We start from the raw sequence: 22525 nt of genomic DNA, 5'->3' as shown, positions 1-22525 counted from the left end.
GTGCTCAGTAAATGTGCATTCCCTCCTCTTTCATCTCATGCTAGTGATTGTGATGAACTCACTGGGTCACAGTGAAGTCTCTGAGTCAGTTTACAGTAAAGACGTACTCTCTGAAATGCACGTTCTATTGTTCAAGGCCCTATAATTGAGAAGGCCTCCTGCAGGAGTCAGGCAGGCCCAGACTGGGAAGCGGTAACTGCTAGGGTCTCAGGAGGAAGGAATTTCAAGCCAGGAGGCTTCAGGGAGGCAGTGGCCTGTGAGCTCTGGGGAGGTCAGTGTTGAGTCCACTGGAGACACGGTGGGGTCCCAGGAAGCAAATGAGGACATCTTCTGGCCAGAAGGGACTCAGAAGGGGCTCTCCGGGGAGTGTGGAGAAGCCAGGCCCAAAGGGGCAGGGCATGGCTGCTGGGCAAGGTGCTGGCTCTCGACAAGGGGCCGCAGCCTTCAGAGGCCTCAGCCTTCCCATGATGCTCCTCGGCCCCTTCAGGAAATCTGCCTTGCTTTATGGGACCCATTTCAGACTTCCTTCACTCTGCTCAGACTTTCCCTGCCACCTTCATGCCCAGCAGAGGTCCTCACCTTTCACTTCGCTGAGGAAAGAGCCATCAGCTGGGAGCAACCCCAATGACCTGCTGCCAACACTGCCTGCTAGTGTGCCCCTGCCACCTCCCTCTCTTCCTACTACACCTGGGGATGCATCTGCTAGGAGCACAGGCTACTGCTGCTTCATGGGCTCTGGGCCCAGCTCTTCCTCTCTCTCTGTCTCTCACCTGGATCATTGCCCTTAGCAAGTAAATATGTGCTTTCATCTTTTTTTGTTTGTTTGTTTGTTTTTGAGATAGGGTCTTGCTCTGGGTCTTGCCCAGGCTGGACTGCAGTGGCATGATCATGGCTCATCACTGCAGCCTCAACCTCCCAGGTTCAAATGATCTTCCTGCCTCAGCCTCCCAAGTAGCTGGGACTACAGGCATGCCCCACCATGCCTGGTTATTTTTGCATTTTTTGTAGAGTTGAGGTCTCACTATGTTGTCCAGGCTGGTCTCGGACTCCTGGGCTCAAGTGATCCTCCTGCCTCGGCCTCCAAATGTGTTGGGATTACAGGCATGAGCCACCATGCCTGGTTGCTTTCATCTTTTAATGAAAGTTTCCCTCAAGCCACATATTTTCCCATTTTTGTTCTGTAAATATCTCTTCACAATCGGACTTCTCACAAGAGTGGTCTATGTATGCGCTCTTCCCTCCCTCACTTTATTAGCTCATTCCATCTGGTTTCTGCCTCCACTGTGCCTCCAAACCTGCCAGACAGATAGTCTATTTCTTCATTAGCTTAGTGTCTGTCTCTCAGTAGAAGATAAGCTTTGTGAGGGCAGGAACCTATCTGTTTGGCTCATTATTTATATTTTCAGTACCCAGCACAGTACTGATATAAAGTAGACATTCAACAAGTATTTGTGGTATTATCATATGAATTAGCCCTATCTTTTTCAAAAGCATTGTTAGGTTTTGGTATCAGGGTAATGCTGGCCTCATAAATGAGTTGGAAAGTGTTTCTTCCTCTTCTATTTTCCTTTCTTTTTTTTTGAGACGGAGTCTCGCTCTGTTGCCCAGGCTGGAGTGCAGTGGCACGACCTCGGCTCACTGCAACCTCCTCTTCCCAGGTTCAAGCAATTATCCTGCCTCAGCCTCCTGAGTAGCTGGGATTACAGGTGCATGCCACCACACCCAGCTAATTTTTTTGTATTTTTAGTAGAGATGGGGTTTCACCACGTTGGCCAGGCTGGTCTTTAACTCCTGATCTCAAGATCCGACCTCAGCCTCCCAAAGTGCTAGGATTACAGGTGTGAGCCATGGTGCCCAGCCATTCTCTTTTATCTTCCAAAAGAGATAGTGGAGAATTGGTATTATTTCTTAAATAACTATTTAAATAACATTTAAATAATTCAAATATTTAAATAACTATTTAAATATATCAATATTTAAAATTATACTATTTTCTATTTAGAATATTTTAAAATTATTAAAGTAAATTGTTTAAAAATTTTAAAAATTCCTTAAATATTTGGTAGAATTTAACAGTGAAACCATCTGGTCCTGAAGTTTTCATTGTTGGGGGGTTTTAAATTACATATTCAATTTCTTTAGGAGGTATAGGACTATTCAGGTTATCTATTTTTTCTTAAGTGAGTTTTGGCAGTCTGAATCTTTCAAAGAATTGGTCTATTTCATCTAAGTTATTGAATTTATGGGCAACTTTATGCCCATAAATTCAATAACTTAGGGGTCTATAGCCAGGCGTGGTGACTCACGCCTGTAATCCCAGCACTTTGGGAGGCCAAGAGGGGCGGATCACGAGGTCAGGAGATCAAGACCATCCTGGCTAACCTGGTGAAACCCCATCTCCACTAAAAATACAAAAAATTAGCTGGACGTGATGGTGGGCACCTGCAGTCCTAGCTACTCGGGAGGCTGAGGCAGGAGAATGGTGTGAACCCAGGAGGTGGAGCTTGCAGTGAGCCAAGATGGTGCCACTGCACTCCAGCCTGGGTGACAGAGCAAGACTCCATCTCAAAAATAAATAAATAAATAAATAAATAATAAAAAATAACTTAGGGGTCTGTAGTGATGTCCCTCTTTCACCCCTGATACTGATAATCTGTGCCATCTTTCTTTTTATTCTGTTAGTCTGGCTAGAGGTTTATCAATTTCATTGATTTTTTTTTCAAAGAACCAGCTTTTGGTTTCATTGCTTTTCTTCAACTGTTTTCAATTTCATGGATTTCTGCTCCTCTCTTTGTTTCCTTCTGGTTGCTTTAGGCTCTCCAAAGACCTTAAAGGATATCTGTTTTATTTATTATAGCACCCCACAGATTTACTGATATTCCCATTTTATAGATGAGGAAGCTAAGGATCAGAAAGTGGTTAAGTAACTTGCCCAATGTCCCAAACTACTAAATGGTGGAGCCAGAACTCAAACCCAGGACTGTCTGACTCCAGAGTCTGTGCTTCTAACTACTGAGTGACATTGCCTCCTAGCCACATAACTCCCAGGCCAGGTCCTTCTACTACAGCAGATGCCTCACCAAACACTGCCAAGGTAAGCAACTTCTCAGCTTACCTTGGGCACTCGGTACCTCCTGCCTTCCCTCCCAGGGACCATCAACTTTCCCCACGGTCCAATTGCCATTCCCTCAATTCCCTTGAACAAAAACCAAAGTGGGCTGGCTTGTACAGGGATCAAGCCTTCAGAATTGCCTTCATACGTACCTTGGACTTGACTGAACTACAGGTGGTAGAATCTGTTGGTGAAAGACAGAAAAAAAATGAAAGTTGCATCAGGGAAAAAGAAAGTTGAGTCTTATGCACACATTTCCTCTCCTCAAAGGCTTCAGAAACCAGGGAATTCTGAAACATGAGATCTCCCCAGGCCCTAGGAGTATGATGGACCTCTGATGTCCATCTATGGGAAAGGGATGGAGCAGAAAATGATGTTAATTGCCACTTCCTCTAGAGGCAGGAAGTGACATCAGGCTGCCAGCCACTGGCCCCTCATTTACCAATGGCTAAGGGCAAGGGGGCATTGTCTTTGAGCCTAGTTCCTCTCCCCTTCCCCGCACGTCCCTGTTATTCTGAAGCACTGGAGAGAAAATGCCAAATATCAGGTGCAGTCCATAGAAACCACCACAGTGAAACACAGCAAATCACAGATGCTCTGGAGAAATGGAGACCACACAGTGCACAGAGAGGTGGGTGCCCTACATCCACCCCCGAGCACACAACAAAGAAGAGGGACCACATGAATAATGGATAAAAGGGCAGAAATGAAATGGGTGGGACGCAGGACGTGGAGTGGGCTGGTGATTAGAGCCTTGATAGGTTCCACCTCCAGACCTGGGGTCACCCTGCCTCATGGGCAGGGTCCCCAGTTATCACCCAGTTATGAAGGAGACTAAAAGCATGATTTCTATGGGACTTGGGTCCCACTCCCTTAATATCACTGGGGTGGAGAAGGAACCAGAAACACGTCCTGGTGGGTCCTCTCCAAGGCTAGAGAGGGAGCAGGTTGGTCCAAGGGCCTCCTGGGGTCCCACAGGGTAGTGGGCAGGTGTGGTTAATCCACACTCTCTGGCAGGCAAGTTAGATGCCCCCCTCTCCGGACCCCTCCCCCTGCACAAGGTGAGAAAAGCAAGATGGGCAACCACACACGACACACGGGGCGCGGGGGACGGCGGGTGATTAGAAGAGACATGGGGTCCCTCTCTGCCGTCCCACCCCCATGTCTTCTGGCCCCTCCTGAGCCTGCTTCTGGTGACTAGGGAGCTCCTGTGTGCCTCTGTCAGAGACAAACAGAAATGCTAAAACTAAAGGGAGGGACAACAATGACGGGGGGAGGAGTCAGTGGCTGCAGCCACAAAGGGAGTGGCCCTCATCTGTCTCTGAGCATGTAAATCATCTGTCCTCTGCCATGAGAGGGCCACAGGCCCTGCAAACAGGACTTAGGGCCCCGGTTTCTTAAGCAGGAGGAGGCGGCCCATTGGGGTGACTGAGGCAGGAGTTAGAGATAAAGAGAAGCTTCTGGGCGTGGCATCGCTGGTCTCCAGAGAGTGTCAGTCCCCAGCCCGGATGACTAGCAGTGGTGAGACTCGGCAAAGAGAGGCCACAAGGTCTGTGGCACTGCAGAAGGGCAGCAATTCGATGCCCAGGTGTCCAGGCAACGGGGAGGGCCCTGGGCCCAGTGAGTGCCTCCTTCCTCCTGAGAAGGGCCTCTAGGATGGGAGGGGCATGGACTGCTGGGGCAAGTGGATAACAAGCAGGGGTAACTGGCATGTCAGTGTGGGGTCCTCACAGTCCGGGACATTCTGCCTGCCTCTGTGCCCACCCAGCCTTCTTATAATCACCCGCCACTGTTAGTGACCGAGGCCGCGACACTGCACTGTACCTTTTAAATCTCCAACAGGTCCGCTGGAGGAGGGGAGGGGGAGGAGAAGAGAAAGGGGTGGGAGGAGAGCACAGGGAGAGGAGGAGGGAGAGGTGGGGGTGCAAGGAGAAAAGGAAGAAAAATTAAAAAGAGGAACATGCCCAGAGGGACACAGCCAGCCCATGAGAAATTAAAGGCTGAGGAAAGAAACCAGTGAGAGAGGGGGAACAAAGCTCAGACCCTGCCTGGGGCGGGGCAGCTGCACGGACAGGAGGTGGGCACGGGGCAAGCTGGACTTCCCCAGGGAGGGAGAAGGCCCCCAACAGCCCCATCTCCATGGTGGCTGGCAGGGGAGGGCCCCGCTGGGGTGGCACAGGGAAGCTGGGCATCTGGCCAGGCATCTGGGACCCTCAGGAATGCAGTGTCCACCCTCCCGCCTCCCCACTCCCAGGCCCCTGTGCTCACCTGACCCCGGGTCACCAGGGGGCACTGTCCTGCCAATGTTGGGCAGGAGGTACTCAATGTTGGGCACTGCCTGAGGCTCCTTGTTGCCCACAGGGGTCTGCGAACAGGAGGAGGGGTCAGCTGGCATGCCCTCAGATGCTGGGCTGCCGACCCCCCAGAGGGGGGTGCCCTGATGACAGAGCCCGTGTCTCCTCCATCAGACCGGGCTCACTGGGGCAGGGACCGTCTCCCTCATCAGCCGAGTGCTCTTGAGGATGATTCCTACATGTCCCCTGTTAGACAGCTTTGTGCCTTCCTCAACATCTCAGAACCACGAAGGCCAGAGCGGCCCCTTCAGCTAGGGGCAGGAGCTGTGTCTCCCGCACTAGACTGGAACTCCTCCAACCTAAGTCCTTCTCAGTAGCCTGGAGGGCAGGAGCTGCCTTTACTCCTGAATTGGGTTCCCTCTGAGCAAGGCCTGTATCTCCCCCATTTAGACTGGGGATTCCTGAAGGCAAGCTTTGTGCTTCTCTATCAGACTAGGGGCTCCTGAGGAGAGGGTCTGTGTTTCCTCCATCAGACTTGAGGGAAGCCTCAAGGACAGACACCTTCCCCAGCTTAAGTCTCGCTGCCTGCCCCACCCCCAAGGACTGGGGCTCACCCCAGACCAGCCCCCATGCCAGCCCAGCCCGCGGCATCACTTACTCTCTCTCTCCCTTGTCCTCTTCGTCACTGAAGAACCAGTCTGACTGCAGAGAAGACAAAAGGAAGGGATGAAATCAGCATGGGAAAGAAGAGTCTCTTCCACCTGCTCATTCCAGAGGACCCACTCAGGCGGTAAGGGGTGCCTCTCTCTCAACAAACCCCAGGCTGGCGGGGCTGCAAAAGAGGGCTCAGAGGGAGCTTGATGGACGCTAAAACCTGACTCCACAGACTATGAAAAACACTGGGGGAGAGAAAAGGTGGGACCCCAGTGTGGGAGGAGACACGGCAGTGAGTGGGAGCAGCCACCTCAGACGGGAGATAGGCTTAGGGAGAGCTTTGCTTTTACTTGCTTTTCTCTAAACACTGTCCTGGGCACACCCCTATGGTATACTCCCCACAGCGAGCCGGGGGGCAGGGAGGCACCAGTGCCCTTAGTGTTGGCCAGGTCCATGGCTGTGACAGCTGAGCATGCCCCAGGCCACCTGCCACCCATGGGTGCCACACTGACAACAGGGGTGTCACATACTCAGCCCAGAAAAGGAAAATGACAGGAGAAAGGTGTTGGAGGTTTCCTGAGGGGCAGGAGGCGAGAGCTTTCTCATAAAGGCCAAACAAGAGACAAAATAAAGACCCCCACAGTTTAATATATTTTGTAAAATTTGAGAATCTTGAAGATAAAATTCTAAGTTTTCTGAAAAAAAAATCCAGATTGCTTATAAATGAACACATATCACAGGTGCTTGGAACCTTCAGCAGCAAGACACAAGAAGACAAGACAAGAAAGTAAGTTTTGATGTGTTGAAGGAACCTAGAATTTTATACCCTGCTAAACTCTCATTTAAAAAAATGAGAATGTAAAATAAAGCTATTCTTTTTTTTTTTTTTTCCAACAGAATCTCACTCTGTCACCCAGGCTGGAGTGCAGTGGTGCAATCTTGGCTCACTGCAACCTCTGCCTCCTGTGTTCAAGTGATTCTCTGGCTTCAGCCTCCCAAGTAGCTGGGATTACAGGTGCATGCCATCACGCCTGGATAATTTTTGTATTTTTAGAAGAGATGGGGTTTCGTCATGTTGGCCAGACTGGTCTCAACTCCTGACCTCAAGTGATCCATCCACCTCCACCTCCCAAAGTGCTGGGATTACAGGCATACCACAGATTGTTTTAATCACCCCTTAAGTGAACCTCCTGCTCTCTGGAGCCACCACACCTGGCCTTGAAATAAAGCTATCCTGAGACAGCAGAAAATTTATTACACAAAGACTCTCTTAATTGAATACTTGAGCAAGTAAAGAGATGGACTTCGGCAAGCTCCAAGAAATAACTAAGGCACTTTTGGCTTTTATTGTATTTATTAATTTATTTTTGAGATAGGGTCTCTCGCTGTTATCCAGGTTGGAATGCTGTGGTATGATCCTAGCTCACTGTACCCTTGAACTCCTGGGCTCAAGAGATTCTCCCACCTCAGCCTCCTGAATAGCTGGGACTACAGGCATGTGCCACCTTGCACAGCTAATTTTAAAAAAAATTGTAGATTTTGGGATTACAAGCATGAGCCACTGCACCCACCACTTTTGGTTTTTAGATGTGGTGGAAGGAAGACACAGAAACTGATAAGCATTAGAAATTGACAGTGACAGGCTGGGTGCAGTGACTCACACCTGTAATCCCAGCACTTTGGGAGGCTGAGGTGGGTGGATCACCTGAGGTCAGGAGTTTGAGACCAACCTGTCCAACATGGTGAAACCCCATCTCTACTAAAAATATAAAAATTAGCTGGGCATGGTTGTGCACACCTGTAATCCCAGCTACTCGGGAGGGTGAGGTGGGGGAATCACTTGAACCCGGGAGGCAGAGGTTGCAGTGAGCTGAGGTCGCACCACTGTACTCCAGCCTGGACAACAAGAGAGAAACTCCATTTCAAAAAAAATAAATGAATAAAAATTAAGGCAATTACCCTTTACCCCCCCTCAACACCTATGAAAGAACAGGAACAGGCAATTTATAATCTCATTATGTAGACTTAAAACACACAAAGAATATTATATATATTTAAGGATAGCCATGCATTTACAATAAGTGGAAGGTGTCCTGGAAGGACACATATTAGCCTATTAAGAGTGGGCACCTAGGGGAATAAAGAGGGGAAACAAGGGGACTTGCCTGAGCATGCGCCATGAGCCTCAGTTATTATTGCTCATGATCTGACATGTGATTAAATCAAACAGCACAGGAAGGCCAGAAGGGAAACAAGAAAGAGATAGAAGAGAAGAGAGCAAAGGAAGATAAGAAGAATGCAAGCTCTGGCCGGGCACAGTGGCTCACACCTGTAGTCCCAGCACTTTGGGAGGCTGAGGCAGGTGCATCAGCTGAGGTCAGGAGTTCAATACCAGCCTGGCCAACAGGGTGAAACCCCAGCTCTACTAAAAATACAAAAATTAGCCTGGCATGGTGGCATGCGCCCATAATCCCAGCTACTTGGGGGTGCTGAGGTGGATCACTTGAGCCCAGGAGCCGGAGGCTGCAGTGAGTGGAGACCGCGCCATTGCACTCCAGCCTGGGCGACAGAGTGAGACTCTGTCTCAAAAAAAAAAAAGAAAGAAAAGAAAAAGAAAAATGGAAGCTCTGGAGTCAGTTATCTTGGTTCGAGTTCACCTTAGCCAAGTTACTTTCCCTCTGTAAGTCTATTTACTTATCTCTAAAACGGGCATGATGTGAGTACCTCCTTCTAGGCCTGAGGAGGATTGAGATGAAACACTGTATGGAAAACGTTGAGTGCAGCACGTTGTTAATGTATAATAGATGTCAGCTACCGTTATTCAAAAGTGCGGCTTCCAGAGACAGGCTGACCAGGGGGAGCCTGAGGATCGGCCCAAAGAAGCCAGCTGTTAACTCGAGTTGGAAGGTGCCCAGAAGTACTCTGCAAGCCACAGCGTCTACAGGAAGTGCCCAGGTGGCCACGGCTCTCAAGAGGAATCCACACTAGTTCCTGCCACCCTGTTTCTGCACATGCTGTTCTTTCCGCCTGGGATGCCCTTTCTCCCTGCTCTGCCTGGCTAAGTTCTCATCATGGTCCTCTAAGGCAGTTCAAGAACTCCATGACTACGACCCCAGCCCTGCACCCAGGGCCAGGGTGGGTCCTTCTGTGGGGCTTCCTTGGACATAGCCCAGAGCAAAAAGAGATGCAGCTCTTACTCTGATAAACATTATTAAATGAATAAATGAATGAGAAACATCATTTTATGGATTTTGTGTGTGTGGGGGGGGCAGGGTCTCACTCTGTCACCCAGGCTGGAGTGCAGTGTCGCAATCTCGGCTCACTGCAGCCTCCCACCTCAGCCCCCCAAGTAGTTGAGACCACAGACATGCACCACCACACCCGCTGGCAATATTCCTTCTGAGCAGGCTCCCATTCACCTCCGTGTTCCCAGCATGTCTCTGGATCTGTCTCTGGCGTGGAATAATGACCACAAGGAAGAGGATGACAGTCAGTTCTCACACAACACTTAGGACCTGCCAGGCACCGCCGTGAGTGCTTTAGCAGACATTCACAACAATGTGAGGTAAACAGTATTGTCATCTCTACTTTACAGGTGTGGAGACTGAGGCACAGCAGGTAAGGAACTTGTCCAAGGCCACACAGCACATAGGAGCAGGCTGGCCCTAGAGCCACTGCCGTCAATCCCCCACCCCAGGGGGCACTTGGCAATGTCTGGAGACATTTTTGATTGTGACAACTAGAGTGATATTCCCAGCATCCAGCAGGTAGAAGCCAGCGATGCTGCTAAATGTCCTATAACACACAGAACAGCCTCCTACAATAAAGACTTATCTGGACCTCAGTGGTCACTAGTGCTGAAGCTGAGAAACATTAGGTATCACTGCCTTTGCTGAGTGAGTCCCTGAGCAAATGCCCTGGGTGATCTTTGTTTGGGTTCCACTTGACTTCGTAAACATAGGTAGAGGCTCCTGGCAACTTGCCTGCTGCAAGATCAGACATCCAGGTTTGCTCTCCTCTCTGCTCTGCCATATCTTGCTGCGTGGCCCTGGGCAAGTCGCTGTTCCTCTTTACCCCTCAGTTGCCACCCTCTTTCCGACCTGAAGACTGGTCTGGGTGCCCCAAGTGACAGCAGCACTGCCCTGGCTATGGAGCCTCTGGGCTAGACAGAGCTGGCACGCTTGGGTGGGCAGGCTTTCAGGGCTTGCAGAGTGGGTGGCTCATTCCCTTGACAATCATCCAGGGCTGGTTACGTTCAAATGCCAAGGAGGCAGAGAAGGGAAGGACACTAGCTCAGTTAGCTCTCGGGAATGAAACTCTGAGTAGAAAAGCCCAGCCTGGCCGGGCGTGATGGCTCACACCTGTAATCCCAGCACTTTGGAAGGCCGAGATGGGAGGATCGCTTGAGTCCAGGAGTTCAAGACTAGCCCTGGCAACATAGTAAGACCTCATCTCTACAAAAGAATACAAAAATTAGCCAGTTGGTGTGGTGGTGGCATCTCTAGTCCCAGCTACTCAGGAGGCTATGGCAGGATCGCCTGAGCCTGGAAGTGGGCCATATTTACCCACTGCACTCCAGTGTGGGCGACAGACTGACTCTATCAAAAAAAACAAAAACAAAAACAAAAAACCCAGAAAGCGAAAAGAAAGAGAGAGAGAGAAAGAAAGAGAAAGAAAAGCCCAGCCTGATATAACCTCAATTGGCAATTTACTCATTCATTTATACTCCACAAACACTGAGTATCCACTGTGTGCCAGGCGCTAGTGTCAGTGCTAAATGAGACAAACTCCACCTTCTCCACCCTGCCCTGAGCAGGGACTCCCCCTTGGGGCTTTGGCCTCCTTCCTCCCTGAAGGCTGCAGTTCCTGACACCTCAGCTGACCTCAGACCTTGGGCTTCCAGGGGCTTCTCCAGGAGCACAGGGCCAGACACCCACTCTTCCCTGCTGCTGCCCCCAAAACACACCCTCTTAGGAGGTTCCGGGGCTCCCTGGTGCCCTGGAGAGCTAAGCTTTCCCAAGGCCTCACCAGGATCCCCGACACTGCAGGGCAGCCCTGGCCTCCCAGACAGCTCTGGAGTGGTGTTCCCAGTGTCCGGATGCAGCCGGCTGTGATGCTCCCTCCTGTGGCTCAGAGCCCTGAGCATGCAGTGAAGGAGGAGATGGGCAAGCAAGGCTGTTAACATGGCTCAGCTGCCCACCACCTCGCGTCCTTACCCTGGCCCCCTCCCTCCGTCCCAAGCCAGCTCAAGGAGGGACCTAGGAGTCTGGCCTTTGGGTTGATAGCAGGAGGAAAACACAGGCTTTGGTCAGTCAGATCTGGCTTGAAATCTTGGGCTGCCACTTATTAGCTGTGTGACCATGAGCAAGTTGCTTTGCCTCTCTGAGCCTGTTTCCTCCTCTGTAAAATGGGGGTGATAGGGCCCAGCTTTCCTTCCTTAAAGTGTCTAGGGGGCTTGGGACTGAGGCTTCCCTTCCTCTGACCAGCTGCCAGTCTTATTTCCCCTGGCAGGAGGGGCTCTGTTCTCATCCTCTGTGGGCTGTAACAAGAATTGGAAATGGAAAATCTACGATTCATAATGACATCTGTGTGTGCCCCAGAAGGCGGCAGTGCTGCCTTAGGGTTGGGCTCTGGAAGACCAAGGCCTCCTGAGCCCTCTGCTGGCCACTCTGGGTTCTCCTCCGCCCATGCACAGTAACAAGAACCTACAGGACCAGGGCTGTTGGCATCCAGGAAGCTATGAGAAGGGAGGTGGCCAGCCCAGTACATGCCAAGCACTGGTGCAGGATCCTGCCTCAGGCCAAGGCCCTGTGCCTTGCCCCATCCACCCCTTGTTACCATGGACATCACCACTACCTCCCCAAAACCTCAGTGGGGCCAGCAGGGAAAGTCACTAGAGCCGGGGCCTCCTGATGTCAGGCCAGACCTTGGCCCCCATCTGCTCGTGTCTGCCAGGACACCTCTCCAGGGGTCACCATCTGAAGCTGCCCCTTCCGCCCTCCACCTGTAGCACCTTCCCTGCCCTTCCTCCTCTTCTGCTTTTCCCAGGCATCTTGGACGCTCGGGGGCCTCTTGACTCTCCTGCTGGGGACACAACATCCCAGGGCAGCAAGGATTCCAGGATCCATTCCTGCCTTGCCTTGAAATGCAGCCCATGGCTTTGGAGGAGTATATACCACCCTAGCAGCATGCTCTAAAGCTGCCGAGCCCTTCCTGGGGCACACCCCGCCAGGCTGAGCAAGAGTGAGGGGCTCAGAGGAACATGGCCTGGGCCCCAGGGGCTGCCGGGTGACCCCCGGAACAGGGGCTTACGTGCTGGATCAGTGTCTCCACGATCTTGTAGCGGTCAGGCATGTGGGTCACCATGTCTGTCATGTTGTCCTCAGACATCCTCACCAGTGTCCGCCCAAAGACCAGGGCCAGGTTCCGGGGTTCCATCTGGGCAGCAGGGAAAGCAGGTCACTGTCAACATCCTGAACTCAGTCCTCCCTCACTCTGGCCCCTAAGGCTTCTGTCCCCAACTACATCCTCACCAGTCCCGAGCTTAGAGGGTGGACACCCCCTTGTATGGGCATGGAGATGCTTGATGAGTAGAGCACAGGCCAGATTTCAGCCCCTTTCATCCCCAGGCCCAGCAGCCATGAGCAGTGCCCAACCTGCACACCTATACAGGGCAGCCCTGAGTGGTCAGTGCCAGCAGTGGGAGACCCTGCAGTAGGAAACATGTTGGAGGTCCCAGGGGTTATTTTAGGCCTGGGAAAAAATCCGATCACTTCCAGGTGCCTGTAATCCCAGCTACTCGGGAGGCTGAGGCAGGAGAATTGCTTGAACCCGGGAGGTGAAGGTTGCAGTGAGCCGAGATCGTGCCAAGGCACTGCAGACTGAGTGGCAGAGTGAGACTTCGTCTCAAAAAAACAAACAAACAAAAAACACAAAAAATCCTATCACTCCCCTCATTTTCCCCACTGCAGAACCAGAAGGCATAAGGGGTTTGATGAGGAAAATGCAATGCGAGGGACTTGAGCTAAGTCGGAGGATGGCAATGCATCGGATACGGGGAGCCGGGGTTCCCTGCCTCTGGAAAGCCCTCAGAAACTCAGGAGATGGCTCTCTGGGGGAAAGCACTGACCAGCATGTAGGAGCGGGATGGGGACGGAGCAGTCATAGGAGGAGGGCGTGCCTAGAGGGGCCTGAGTTATTGGACCTGCAGGAGCTCAGTGCGTGCTGAGGGCCCCCACACAGTAAGTCCGTGCTTGCCTCCCCCAGACTCCATGCGGGACTCCTACCCACCTTGTTTTTCTCAGAGTGGTCAGCGATGGTCTCGAGATGGCCCACAAGGAATTTGAGCATTTCAAAGTAGTGTCCTGGGAGATCCCGGATCTGAGCAGGAGAGAGGAGGGGCATGGGGACAGGCTGTAAGGGCCTGCCCCTGTCCCCCGTCACCACCATGCCCCAAAGATCTCCCACTACCATGCCTCAGGGAGTCTGGAACCTATCCTCTAACCCCCCGTTCTCTTGTGTGGATGGGGAAACTGAGGCCCTGAGTGGAGCAGGGCAAGGCCACAGGGGTCGTGGGCAACACCGGACTCCCTGCCTCCTGGGACAGAGGTGCTCAGGCAGCTGCCCCACCTCGTGCCTGGCAGCACCTCTCTCTCCTTACCAGCTTCCGCAGCGTCCTCATCTGCTCCCGCGCGTCCTCAATGCAGTTGGCCTCGATGAAGTCGTTGTATTTGTCTAGAACACAGCAGAGACTCTTTAGAGAGGTAGGGGCAGCACCTTCCCCTGTTCTCCAGGCCGAGGGCCTTGCTGGGAGGGCTGTGTTTTGAACTCCTCCAGTTCGGGGGCTCCAGCGTGGGCGACAGCCTCTTGTGTATGTGAACACACCCACCACAGCTGCACTCACCACAGCTGCACTCACCACAGCTGCACTCACCACAGCTACACTCGGGTGTGCACCTGACCTGGGGTAGCCCAGCTGTGTTCATTTGGGAGGCAATACGACCTGAGGTGCATGCTGATCGCAGAAAAGGGGTCCATGCCCCCATCTCCAGGACATGGACACCAAGGTTCAGCAGGTCAGAAGAGAAGGGCACCTGGAGAGGAGGAGGGGCTTCAGACAGCCTCGACCAAGGATTCCCCCAACTCCCTTCAGAACAATTCCATGGGGACCTTTAAAAAATGGAACATGATAAGCCTATTCTGAAATTCATCTGGATGAGCTAATGCACAAAGACAGCCAGGAATAGTTTTTAAAGAAAGAGTAACGCGGGAGGATCTGCCCTACCAGGGACTGAAACATCCTGAATGGATGGCACAGCTGAAGCCGGCTGGCACGGCAGAAAAGGCAGAGCAATGTTAAGGCTAGAAAGGGGGGAAGCGGGCCATGTGGATATTTATTATATGATAAAGGCAGCACTTCCAATCGGGGGGAGGGATGGGGGCCTCAACAGATGTCCCCGGGACAAATGGCTACCATCGGGGGCGGGGGGGATCATTTCTAGCTCACAATACACAAATGCAATCACATGGCAGAGCCAATTGTGAAAATTATAAAAGCACTGGGGAAAAAATAAGAAAATATTTTTATAATCCTAAGGCCATCCTAAACATGAGATGCAGAATCCATGAAGAAAAGATGAACAGCTTTGGTCACATTTTAAACAATTGTTTTTGGCCAGGCACGGTGGCTCATGTCTGTCATCCCAGCACGTTGGAAGGCTGAGGCACATCAGCTGATCACTTGAGGTCAGGAGTTCAAGACCAGCCTGGCCAATGTGGCAAAACCTCATCTTTACTAAAAATATAAAAATTAACTGGACATGGTGGCAGGTGCCTGTAATCCCAGCTACTTGGGAGTCTGAGACAGGAGAATGGCTTGAACCCGGGAGGCCGAGGTTGCAATGAGCCGAGATCGTACCACTGCACTCCAGCCTGGGTGACAGAGTGAGACTCAGTCTCAAAAAAATAAATAAAATTAAATAAAAATAAAATTAAAAATTGTTAGGCAGGGCACGGTGGCTCACGCCTGTAATCCCAGCACTTTGGGAGGCCAAGGAGGGTGGATCATCTGAGGTCAGGAATTTGAGACCAGCCTGGCCAACATGGTGAAACCCCGTCTCTACCAAAAATACAAAAATTAGCTGGGCATGATGGTGGGCACCTGTAATCCCAGCTGTTCGGGAGACTGAGACAGAAGAATCGCTTGAACCCAGGAGGCAGAAGTTGCAGTGAGCCGAGATCGCACCATTGCACTCCAGCCTGGGCGACAAGAGTGAAACTCTGTCTCAAAAAACAAAACAAAACAACAACAACAAAAAATTTGTTTTCAGTTTCTATACTGCAAAGTGAAAAGGCAAATGGCAGGCCAAAGCAAATATTTGCAAAAACTAACAAAGGGTTAATATGTGTAAAACACAAAGAGCTTTTCTCCCACAAATCAACATAAGAAAAAGATAAACAACCCAACAGAAAAATGGGCACATGGTCTGATCAAGCAATTACAGAGAAAATAGAAACAGCCAATATGCTAATGAAAAAAGATTTAATCTCCCTAGTAATGAGGGCAATGAAAATAAAAACAATAATGAGATACCATTTCTCTTATCTGATTAGCAAAAGTTTAAAATATTAATAATATTTAATGCTGTCTGGGTGAGGTGGCTCAAGCCTAAAATCCCAGCACTTTGAAAGGCCGAGGAGCGATGATCACTTTAGACCAGGAGTTGAAGACCAGCCTGAGCAACGTAGTGAGACCCTGCCTCTACCAAAAAAAAAATTTTTTTAATTAGATGGGTATGGTGGCACAAACCTGTAGTCCCAGCTACTCAGGAGGCTGAGATGGGAGGATCACTTGAGCCCAGGAGGTTGAGGCTGCAGTGAGCCATGATTGCGCCACTGCATTCCAGTCTGGGCAACAGAGCAAGATCCTGTGTCAAATAATAGTATTTTTATTTTTATTTTATTGTATTATTTACTTATTTATTTATTTTGAGATGGAGTCTTGCTCTGTCACCCAGGCTGAAGTGCAGTGGTGCGATCTTGGCTCACTGCAACCTCTGCCTCCTGGGATCAAGCAATTCTCCTCTCTCAGCCTCCCTAGCAGCTGGGACTACAGGCACCCGCCACCACACCCAGCTAATTTTTGTATTTTTAGTAGAGACGGGGTTTCACCACAGTCAGGCTGGTCTTGAACTCCTGACCTCAGGTGATCCACCCACCTCAGCCTTCCAAAGTGCTGGGATCACAGGCATAAGCCACCATGCCTGGCCTTCAAATAACAATAATAGTTGTAATATCCAATGCTGTTGGGTATGTGGAGAGACAGACTCCTACATTGTTAGTGGGAGTCTAAATCAGGGCCTCTTTCTCAGAGTGCAATTGATACTGGTCTCAGAAAGGTTCACCAGGACTTTGACCCAGCAATTCTACATCTAAGAATCCCCTTAGAGAGCACAGATCCAGGCGTGCAAGGACTTATTCAAGGAAAGCCATTGCAACAGGTTGTGTGATAGCAAACCTTTGAAGACAAGCTAAATATCCATCAATAGAGGAGTACTTAAAGAAATTATAGTCTATTCAAACCATGAAATTCTATGTGGCTGATTTAAAAGAAGAATGAGGTAGAGCTCTCTGCACTGACACGAATGAATCTCAGAATTACAACTCTGCTTTTGTTAAAAACAACTCAACCAGCGGTGTGCTGGAGTCCGCTCAAACCAGCTCCTGAGAGCGACTGTGTGCCTCTCTTCCCAATTCCATGTTGGTGACATCATGTTGGTGGCTTGAAATAAACCATGGTAGGAGTATTTACACCATAGAAGCTGGAAAACGCTAGGCATTAGGGCTTTTTTCTCCCAGAAACAGATGTTAAACATCTGCCAGCACACCCCTGAACCCACGCAACTCCAAACCCCACGCAGGCACGTGTGTATCTCTGCCATGCATATAAGAGGGCCAGGAGAGAAACACAACAGATTGTGAATAAGCAGTTCAGCAAACGGCCAAAGCCCATCAGCGCCCGACGCCTGGGGTGGAATCCTGGCTCTGCCATTTACAACCTGTGTGACCTTGGGCAAGGCATTAAACCTCTCTGAGCCTTGGTTTCCTCATCTGTAGAGGGAAGACAATAGCACCTTCCTCATGGAGTTGCTGTAGGGAGTTGTGCTTGGCACACACTAATGCTCAGAAAGTGTTAGCCACAACCTCCCGTGAAAGGGAGGAGGAGATTCACAGGGTCCTGTGCTGTTTTTATTCACATCTGTACAATCTATGTTTTTTTTAATAAGCTTTTGTGTTAAAAAAAAAAAAAAAAAGCCAGCGTGGTGGCTCATGCCTGTAATCCCAGCATTTTGTGGGGCTGGGGCAGGCAGGAGGATTGCTTGAGCCCAAGAGTGCAACACCAGTCTGAGCGACATAGTGAGAAACTCCCCCCATCTCTGAAAAAAACTTTTAAATTAGCTGGGTGTGGTGGTGTTCACCTGCTGTCTCAGCTACTCAGGAGGCTGAGGTGGGAGGATCGCTTGAGCCCAGTAGCTTGAGGCTGCAATGAGCCGTGATTGCGCCACTGCACTCCAGCCTGGGCGACAGAGCAAGACTGTCTCCAAAAAAAAAAAAAGAGTAAAACCAACAAACCAAATGCAAAAGTAGTGGTCAGGGTGCGGCACAGACTGGTGTCCCCTCCCCATCCCCACTTCCACCTCCTACTCACCATCAGGCTCGGGCAGCTTTCGGAAGAAGGACTTGAGCAGGCTGTTGATCACATTGAGGTCTTGCCAGCGCTGGGGGAGGAGTCAGATGTCAGGCCACAGGCAGGCCTAGCCCAATGCCCATGCCTCCATGATCATTCACCCCAGAGCCCAATCAAGCCCACCAGGCCCTCCCTGGGACCCACTTAGACTAAGCTCTCTACTCATCAGGATGGTGGCAGCAGAACTGAGTCCCCAGAGAGGTCCTGTGCCCACACTCACACTTGGCCCCAGCCCCTCCCTGCTCCTGCCAGCGCATGGGCTCCAACACCTCCCCATTCACAGAAAGTCCCAGGCACTGTGGGGACACAGTGAATGGCAGCTGCTGCCTCCACTGGACACAGTTTAAGCATCCGTGACACAGCAGTCATTCATGCCAGCTCCTTCCTGTCTCAGGTCCTCTGCATGTGCTGGTTCCCTCAACCAGAACTTTCCTCCCCGCCTCCACACAACTGGCTCCTCATCCCCACCTAAAAGTCGCTCTTCAAAGAGGCCTTCTCCGACCCTCATAGCTAAAGCAGCCACCTTCACCACTGCCCTGTCACCTGCACCCCAGCCCTGACTTTGTTTCCTTCATGGCGCTTAGCCCAATTTGTCATTATTTTCTGCTTTTGTTTCTATGTTCATGCCTGTCTCCCTGCAGGACTGTAAGCTCCAGGAGGAGCCAGGATCCCGTCTGTCTCATTTCCCACTGTGCTCCTATCACCTAGCTAGGACAGTTAACCTGATACTTACATGGCCCTAAATCAGTAGTTCTAACAGAAGGAGGCAATTTTGTCCCCCAAACTCCCACTCCATCCCCAGAGGACATTTGACAATGTCTGGAGCCATTTTCATTTTCCCAACTGGGAGGTGACACTTGCATCTAGTGGATCGAGGCCAGGGATGATTCCAAATTTCCTCCAGTGCACAGGGCAACCCCACACAACAAATAATTGTTCTTCCCAAAATGTCCACTGAGGTTGAGAAACCCTACTCTAAAATAAATGGTTGTTGAGTACAAGAACTAACGGCCGGGTCGTTGTCCCTTCTGTCCTCCAGGGGGCACCATCACCCCACACTGCAACCAAATCGGGCACAGCCGCCCCGCTGGGAATGGCTCAGAATAACTCAGGCCCAGAAAGCGACCTAATACCCCCAACAAAGAGACACAGCACAGCAGTACACACACTCATTACAATGGATCCACAGCTTAATGCCAGACAATCCCATAAACAGTACACTCCCCACAGGCTCACCAGGGGTTAGATTCATCCCCCACTACACTTACTCCCAGCACGACCCACAATAAATGACACAATGATATCCAAGACAAAACAACACACCCCATATACCTTGTATGCCCCCAGCTGGCCCTGGCTTGGACCAGTTGCCTGCCAGCATGGCCCCCTCATCTCACACACACCCAGTGCGGCTCCTGCCCACCCGACTCCGTTACCTCCTGGCCCTCAGGTGTGAGCTCCTCTCGTCTCCCAGCTGCCAAACCCAATGCCCTGGCCAGTGCTTCCTGGCTCCTCCAGAGTGAAGTGTCTGCCCTCACCCCAGCCTCACCGGCGGTCCTCTCCTTCTGTCCCACTCAGCGCGTGGCCCCTGCTGTTCTGCGGCCCACCCTTGGTCATCCCATGCCCCAGCTGCAGCAGGACCCATGCCACTCTCTAGTCCATGCTCAATCTAGCTCCTGTTTATGGCCTCGCCCCATGCAAGGGACTTTCCATACCCCAAATCCAATGGAGCCACTCCCTGAGACGGCCCCTCCCTTCCACCTCTCCTCACGCTGCCCTACTCCCTGGTTTCTGCCAGGGGAAGATACCACCAGCCCCAGCTCAAACATGCGGCTCTTCCTCGCCCCTCCTTCCTCCCTTTCATGCAGCCAACTCTTAGGGTTGCTCCCATCCTCCCCCTTCCCCCGGGACCACCAAGTCCTCCTGACACTTAGCGCTTCCATAGATCAGTGACTTCTCCCCAGACCCCTGCCCTCCGCATTCGTATCCAATGGACATGAGCAGGAGCATTACTCTTTCTTGAACTTTGTACTCACGATGCCTCCCCAGCTTAAGAACCATCAAAAGCTCCCTACTGTCCATCAGATCAAGGTCGAAGTTTTCAGTGAAGCCATCAAATGCCCTCTCTGTCCCCCTGGGGCCTCACCCTCCCCACCTCCAAGCCCAGGAGGTAGATCCACTCTCTGTCCTAACCCTCAAGCCCTCCCTGGCCCTTGCTGGGGTTTTGGAAAATGCCATCGTCTCACACCCCGAAAGGCTTCCTGTCCACCTGCCCCCTCCTATTCATTCCTCCAATACTCTAATCCTCCAGCCACCACCTGCTCCAGCCTGAGCACCCTGTCCTTCCTCATCACAGTGTGATCCCTGATGAGAGATCATCTTTTTCTCCTGTCCACAATTTCACACACACTTGTCTCAGCTCCTCATTCTCCAAGGACAGGAAGACTTGTGTATTCCATGAGCCTTCATGTGTGTGACTCATGGGACATCACTGCCCATGTTCATGGTTTTCCAAAATATCTTTTTTATCAGAGCCCCTTTGGGCAAATAAAATTGTACGTGAAAACCCAGTACAACAGACAGGGCAAAGCAGGGTTGCTCTAGCAAGGACACGGGGTCCTGACCTGACCCTGGCCTCCCAAGGCCCCTCTGGGGAACCCTAGGACTCTGGGGAACACCCTTTGAGAATCGCCAGCCCTGCTGGAAACACTTAAGTGTGATTGCAGATTCCTTCACAGGCTGGTCTCATCTCGCCTGATCAGCCACTTCTCTTTCCATGTTGCAGCCACCCAAATGGCTGGCCATTCTAGAAAACATCATATATTCCCCTTTTTCTAAGCCGGCAGTTTGTAAAACATGATCTGTAGGCAATATCTAGCCACAGCCTTCTTTTGGATGGCCCCTGAGCTAAGTATGGTTTTTACGTGGTTAAAGGATTAGGAAGAGAAGGAGGAGGAAGAGAAGAGGGGAATGCAACAGAGCAAACTACAGCAGAAAATATTTACTCTCTGCCTTCTACAGAGAAAGCTGGTTGACTCCTGGCACACTTTCCGCGTCTACACCATTGCGCAGGCCATTCTGCTGCCTGGAATGCCCTCACCTGGCTTTCACCGGCCTTTGGTGAACTCTACTCATCCTAAACACTCGGACAAAACTGCCGTTTGTGAGCCTCTGCCTCAGAGCTCCCCAGGCCATGACTGCATTTACTTGGTCAGCTTCAGCCTGGAGTGATGCCCATCCCCGGGCTGGCCAGCGGGGGCAGGTCCCATCTTGCCCATCTTGGTGTTCTGGACCAATGCCAGGCATGTCATAGGGCACAATGCATGCAACACAATAGACCACAGAACTCTCCAAGCGGAGCACCACCCACACGCCATCTCAGCCCCCCTTCCACAGACCCCCCAGCTTCACCCACCTCATCCTGCTGGTTGATGTCACCAGGCCCACGGTTGAGCTGCTCCTGTAGGCTGGACACCACTGCATTGTTGCCGGGCACTCGGTAAAAGCCTGTGGACTCCAGCCCTCGTGCCTCCACAATGTGACAGCATGCAGCCACAATTAAGGGGACGTGCTGGGGACACAGGGGAGGGATGTTAGGGGGGACAGGGGCCAGAGTAGCTGGGGAGGCCAAGAAGGGGACAATGCAAGGCCCAGAGCTGCTGCTAGGAACCCTTGGGGGGAACAAAAGGCCCTTGCTGCCTCCAGTCTGGGAGCTACAAATGACACCAAAGCCTCGCCATGGTCTGAGAAGGAGCCGGGCTCAGCATCAGCCCTGCTGCTCCCTCCCTGGGAGGCCCAGGGCAGGCGGGGACCTTCCCCTCTCTGGGCTGTTTTCCCAGCTGTGTTTGTACAATGAGGTGGAGAGCTTGTTCCATGTCCCTTGCTGCTCTGACCCTCTGTGCCTTGGTCTCCCCCTGCCGGGCCTGCTCTGGCGTGTGGCAGAGACCCACCTGGTTCTCCATGGCTGGCTGGCACTCCTCCAGCCTGACCCCAAATGCCCTTGGGGCAGCCTTCTTATTTTTCTTGATGATGTTGATGCCCCAGGGGGTTTTGGGGGCTGCAGCAGTGTCATCTGAAGTGGGAGAGACAGAGCCAGAGTGAGCTGGAGTATCCAGGAGGGTCGCACACATTCACTGCCACATTCACACATTTGGACGTATGGGGATTCCATCAGAGAAGAAACCAGATGCCCAGGGCTGATGGGACATTGTATGGCAAGAGAGAAGGCCTGAAGGGGAGGATGCTTACCCCAAAGGAGAGGCCCAGAGCAATGCAAGGACTTCTGTGTGGCTCGTGGGCCAAAACTACAAGGCGGAAGCCATAGAACTTTGTTTCTTTAGAGACAGGGTCTCTGTCGCTCAGGCTGTAGTGCAGTGGTATGATCATAGCTCAATGCAGCCTCAAATTCCTGGGCTCAAGCAATCTTCCCTCCCCAGCCTCCCGAGTGGCTGGGACTATAAGCTCATACCACCACACCTGGCTAATTAAAAAAAAATTTTTTGCCAGGCACAGTGGCTTATGCTTGTAATCCCAGCACTTTGGGAAGCTGAGGCCGGCAGGACCACATGAGGCCAGGAGTTCGAGACCAGCTGGCCAACATGGCAAAACCCTGTCTCTACTAAACATACAAAAATTAGCTGGGCGTGGGCCGGGTGCGGTGGCTTACGCCTGTAATCCCAGCACTATGGGAGGCCGAGGCGGGCGGATCACAAGGTCAGG

The 22525-nt window shown here is 51.6% G+C and overlaps 1 protein-coding gene across 1 annotated transcript in view; it reads right to left on the bottom strand.

Annotated features, from left to right (window-relative positions):
- Positions 1-2775: 2775 nt before the first annotated feature.
- The window catches only part of LOC101059732 (rho GTPase-activating protein 23-like), a 44611-nt gene continuing 24861 nt past the window's right edge, over positions 2776-22525 (bottom strand). The window contains 9 exon segments of the mRNA XM_054668258.2: positions 2776-3296; positions 5381-5477; positions 6061-6108; positions 12373-12498; positions 13351-13440; positions 13721-13794; positions 17768-17837; positions 21222-21377; positions 21757-21878. Coding sequence (XP_054524233.2) covers positions 3235-3296; positions 5381-5477; positions 6061-6108; positions 12373-12498; positions 13351-13440; positions 13721-13794; positions 17768-17837; positions 21222-21377; positions 21757-21878 — 845 coding nt within the window. The 3' untranslated portion in view covers positions 2776-3234.

The sequence above is a fragment of the Pan troglodytes genome, chromosome 18 (assembly GCF_028858775.2).
Source record: "Pan troglodytes isolate AG18354 chromosome 18, NHGRI_mPanTro3-v2.0_pri, whole genome shotgun sequence".
NCBI lineage: Eukaryota > Metazoa > Chordata > Mammalia > Primates > Hominidae > Pan > Pan troglodytes.
The sequence above is the reverse complement of the archived record's forward strand: the minus strand, read 5'-3'. Positions and strand labels throughout refer to the sequence as shown.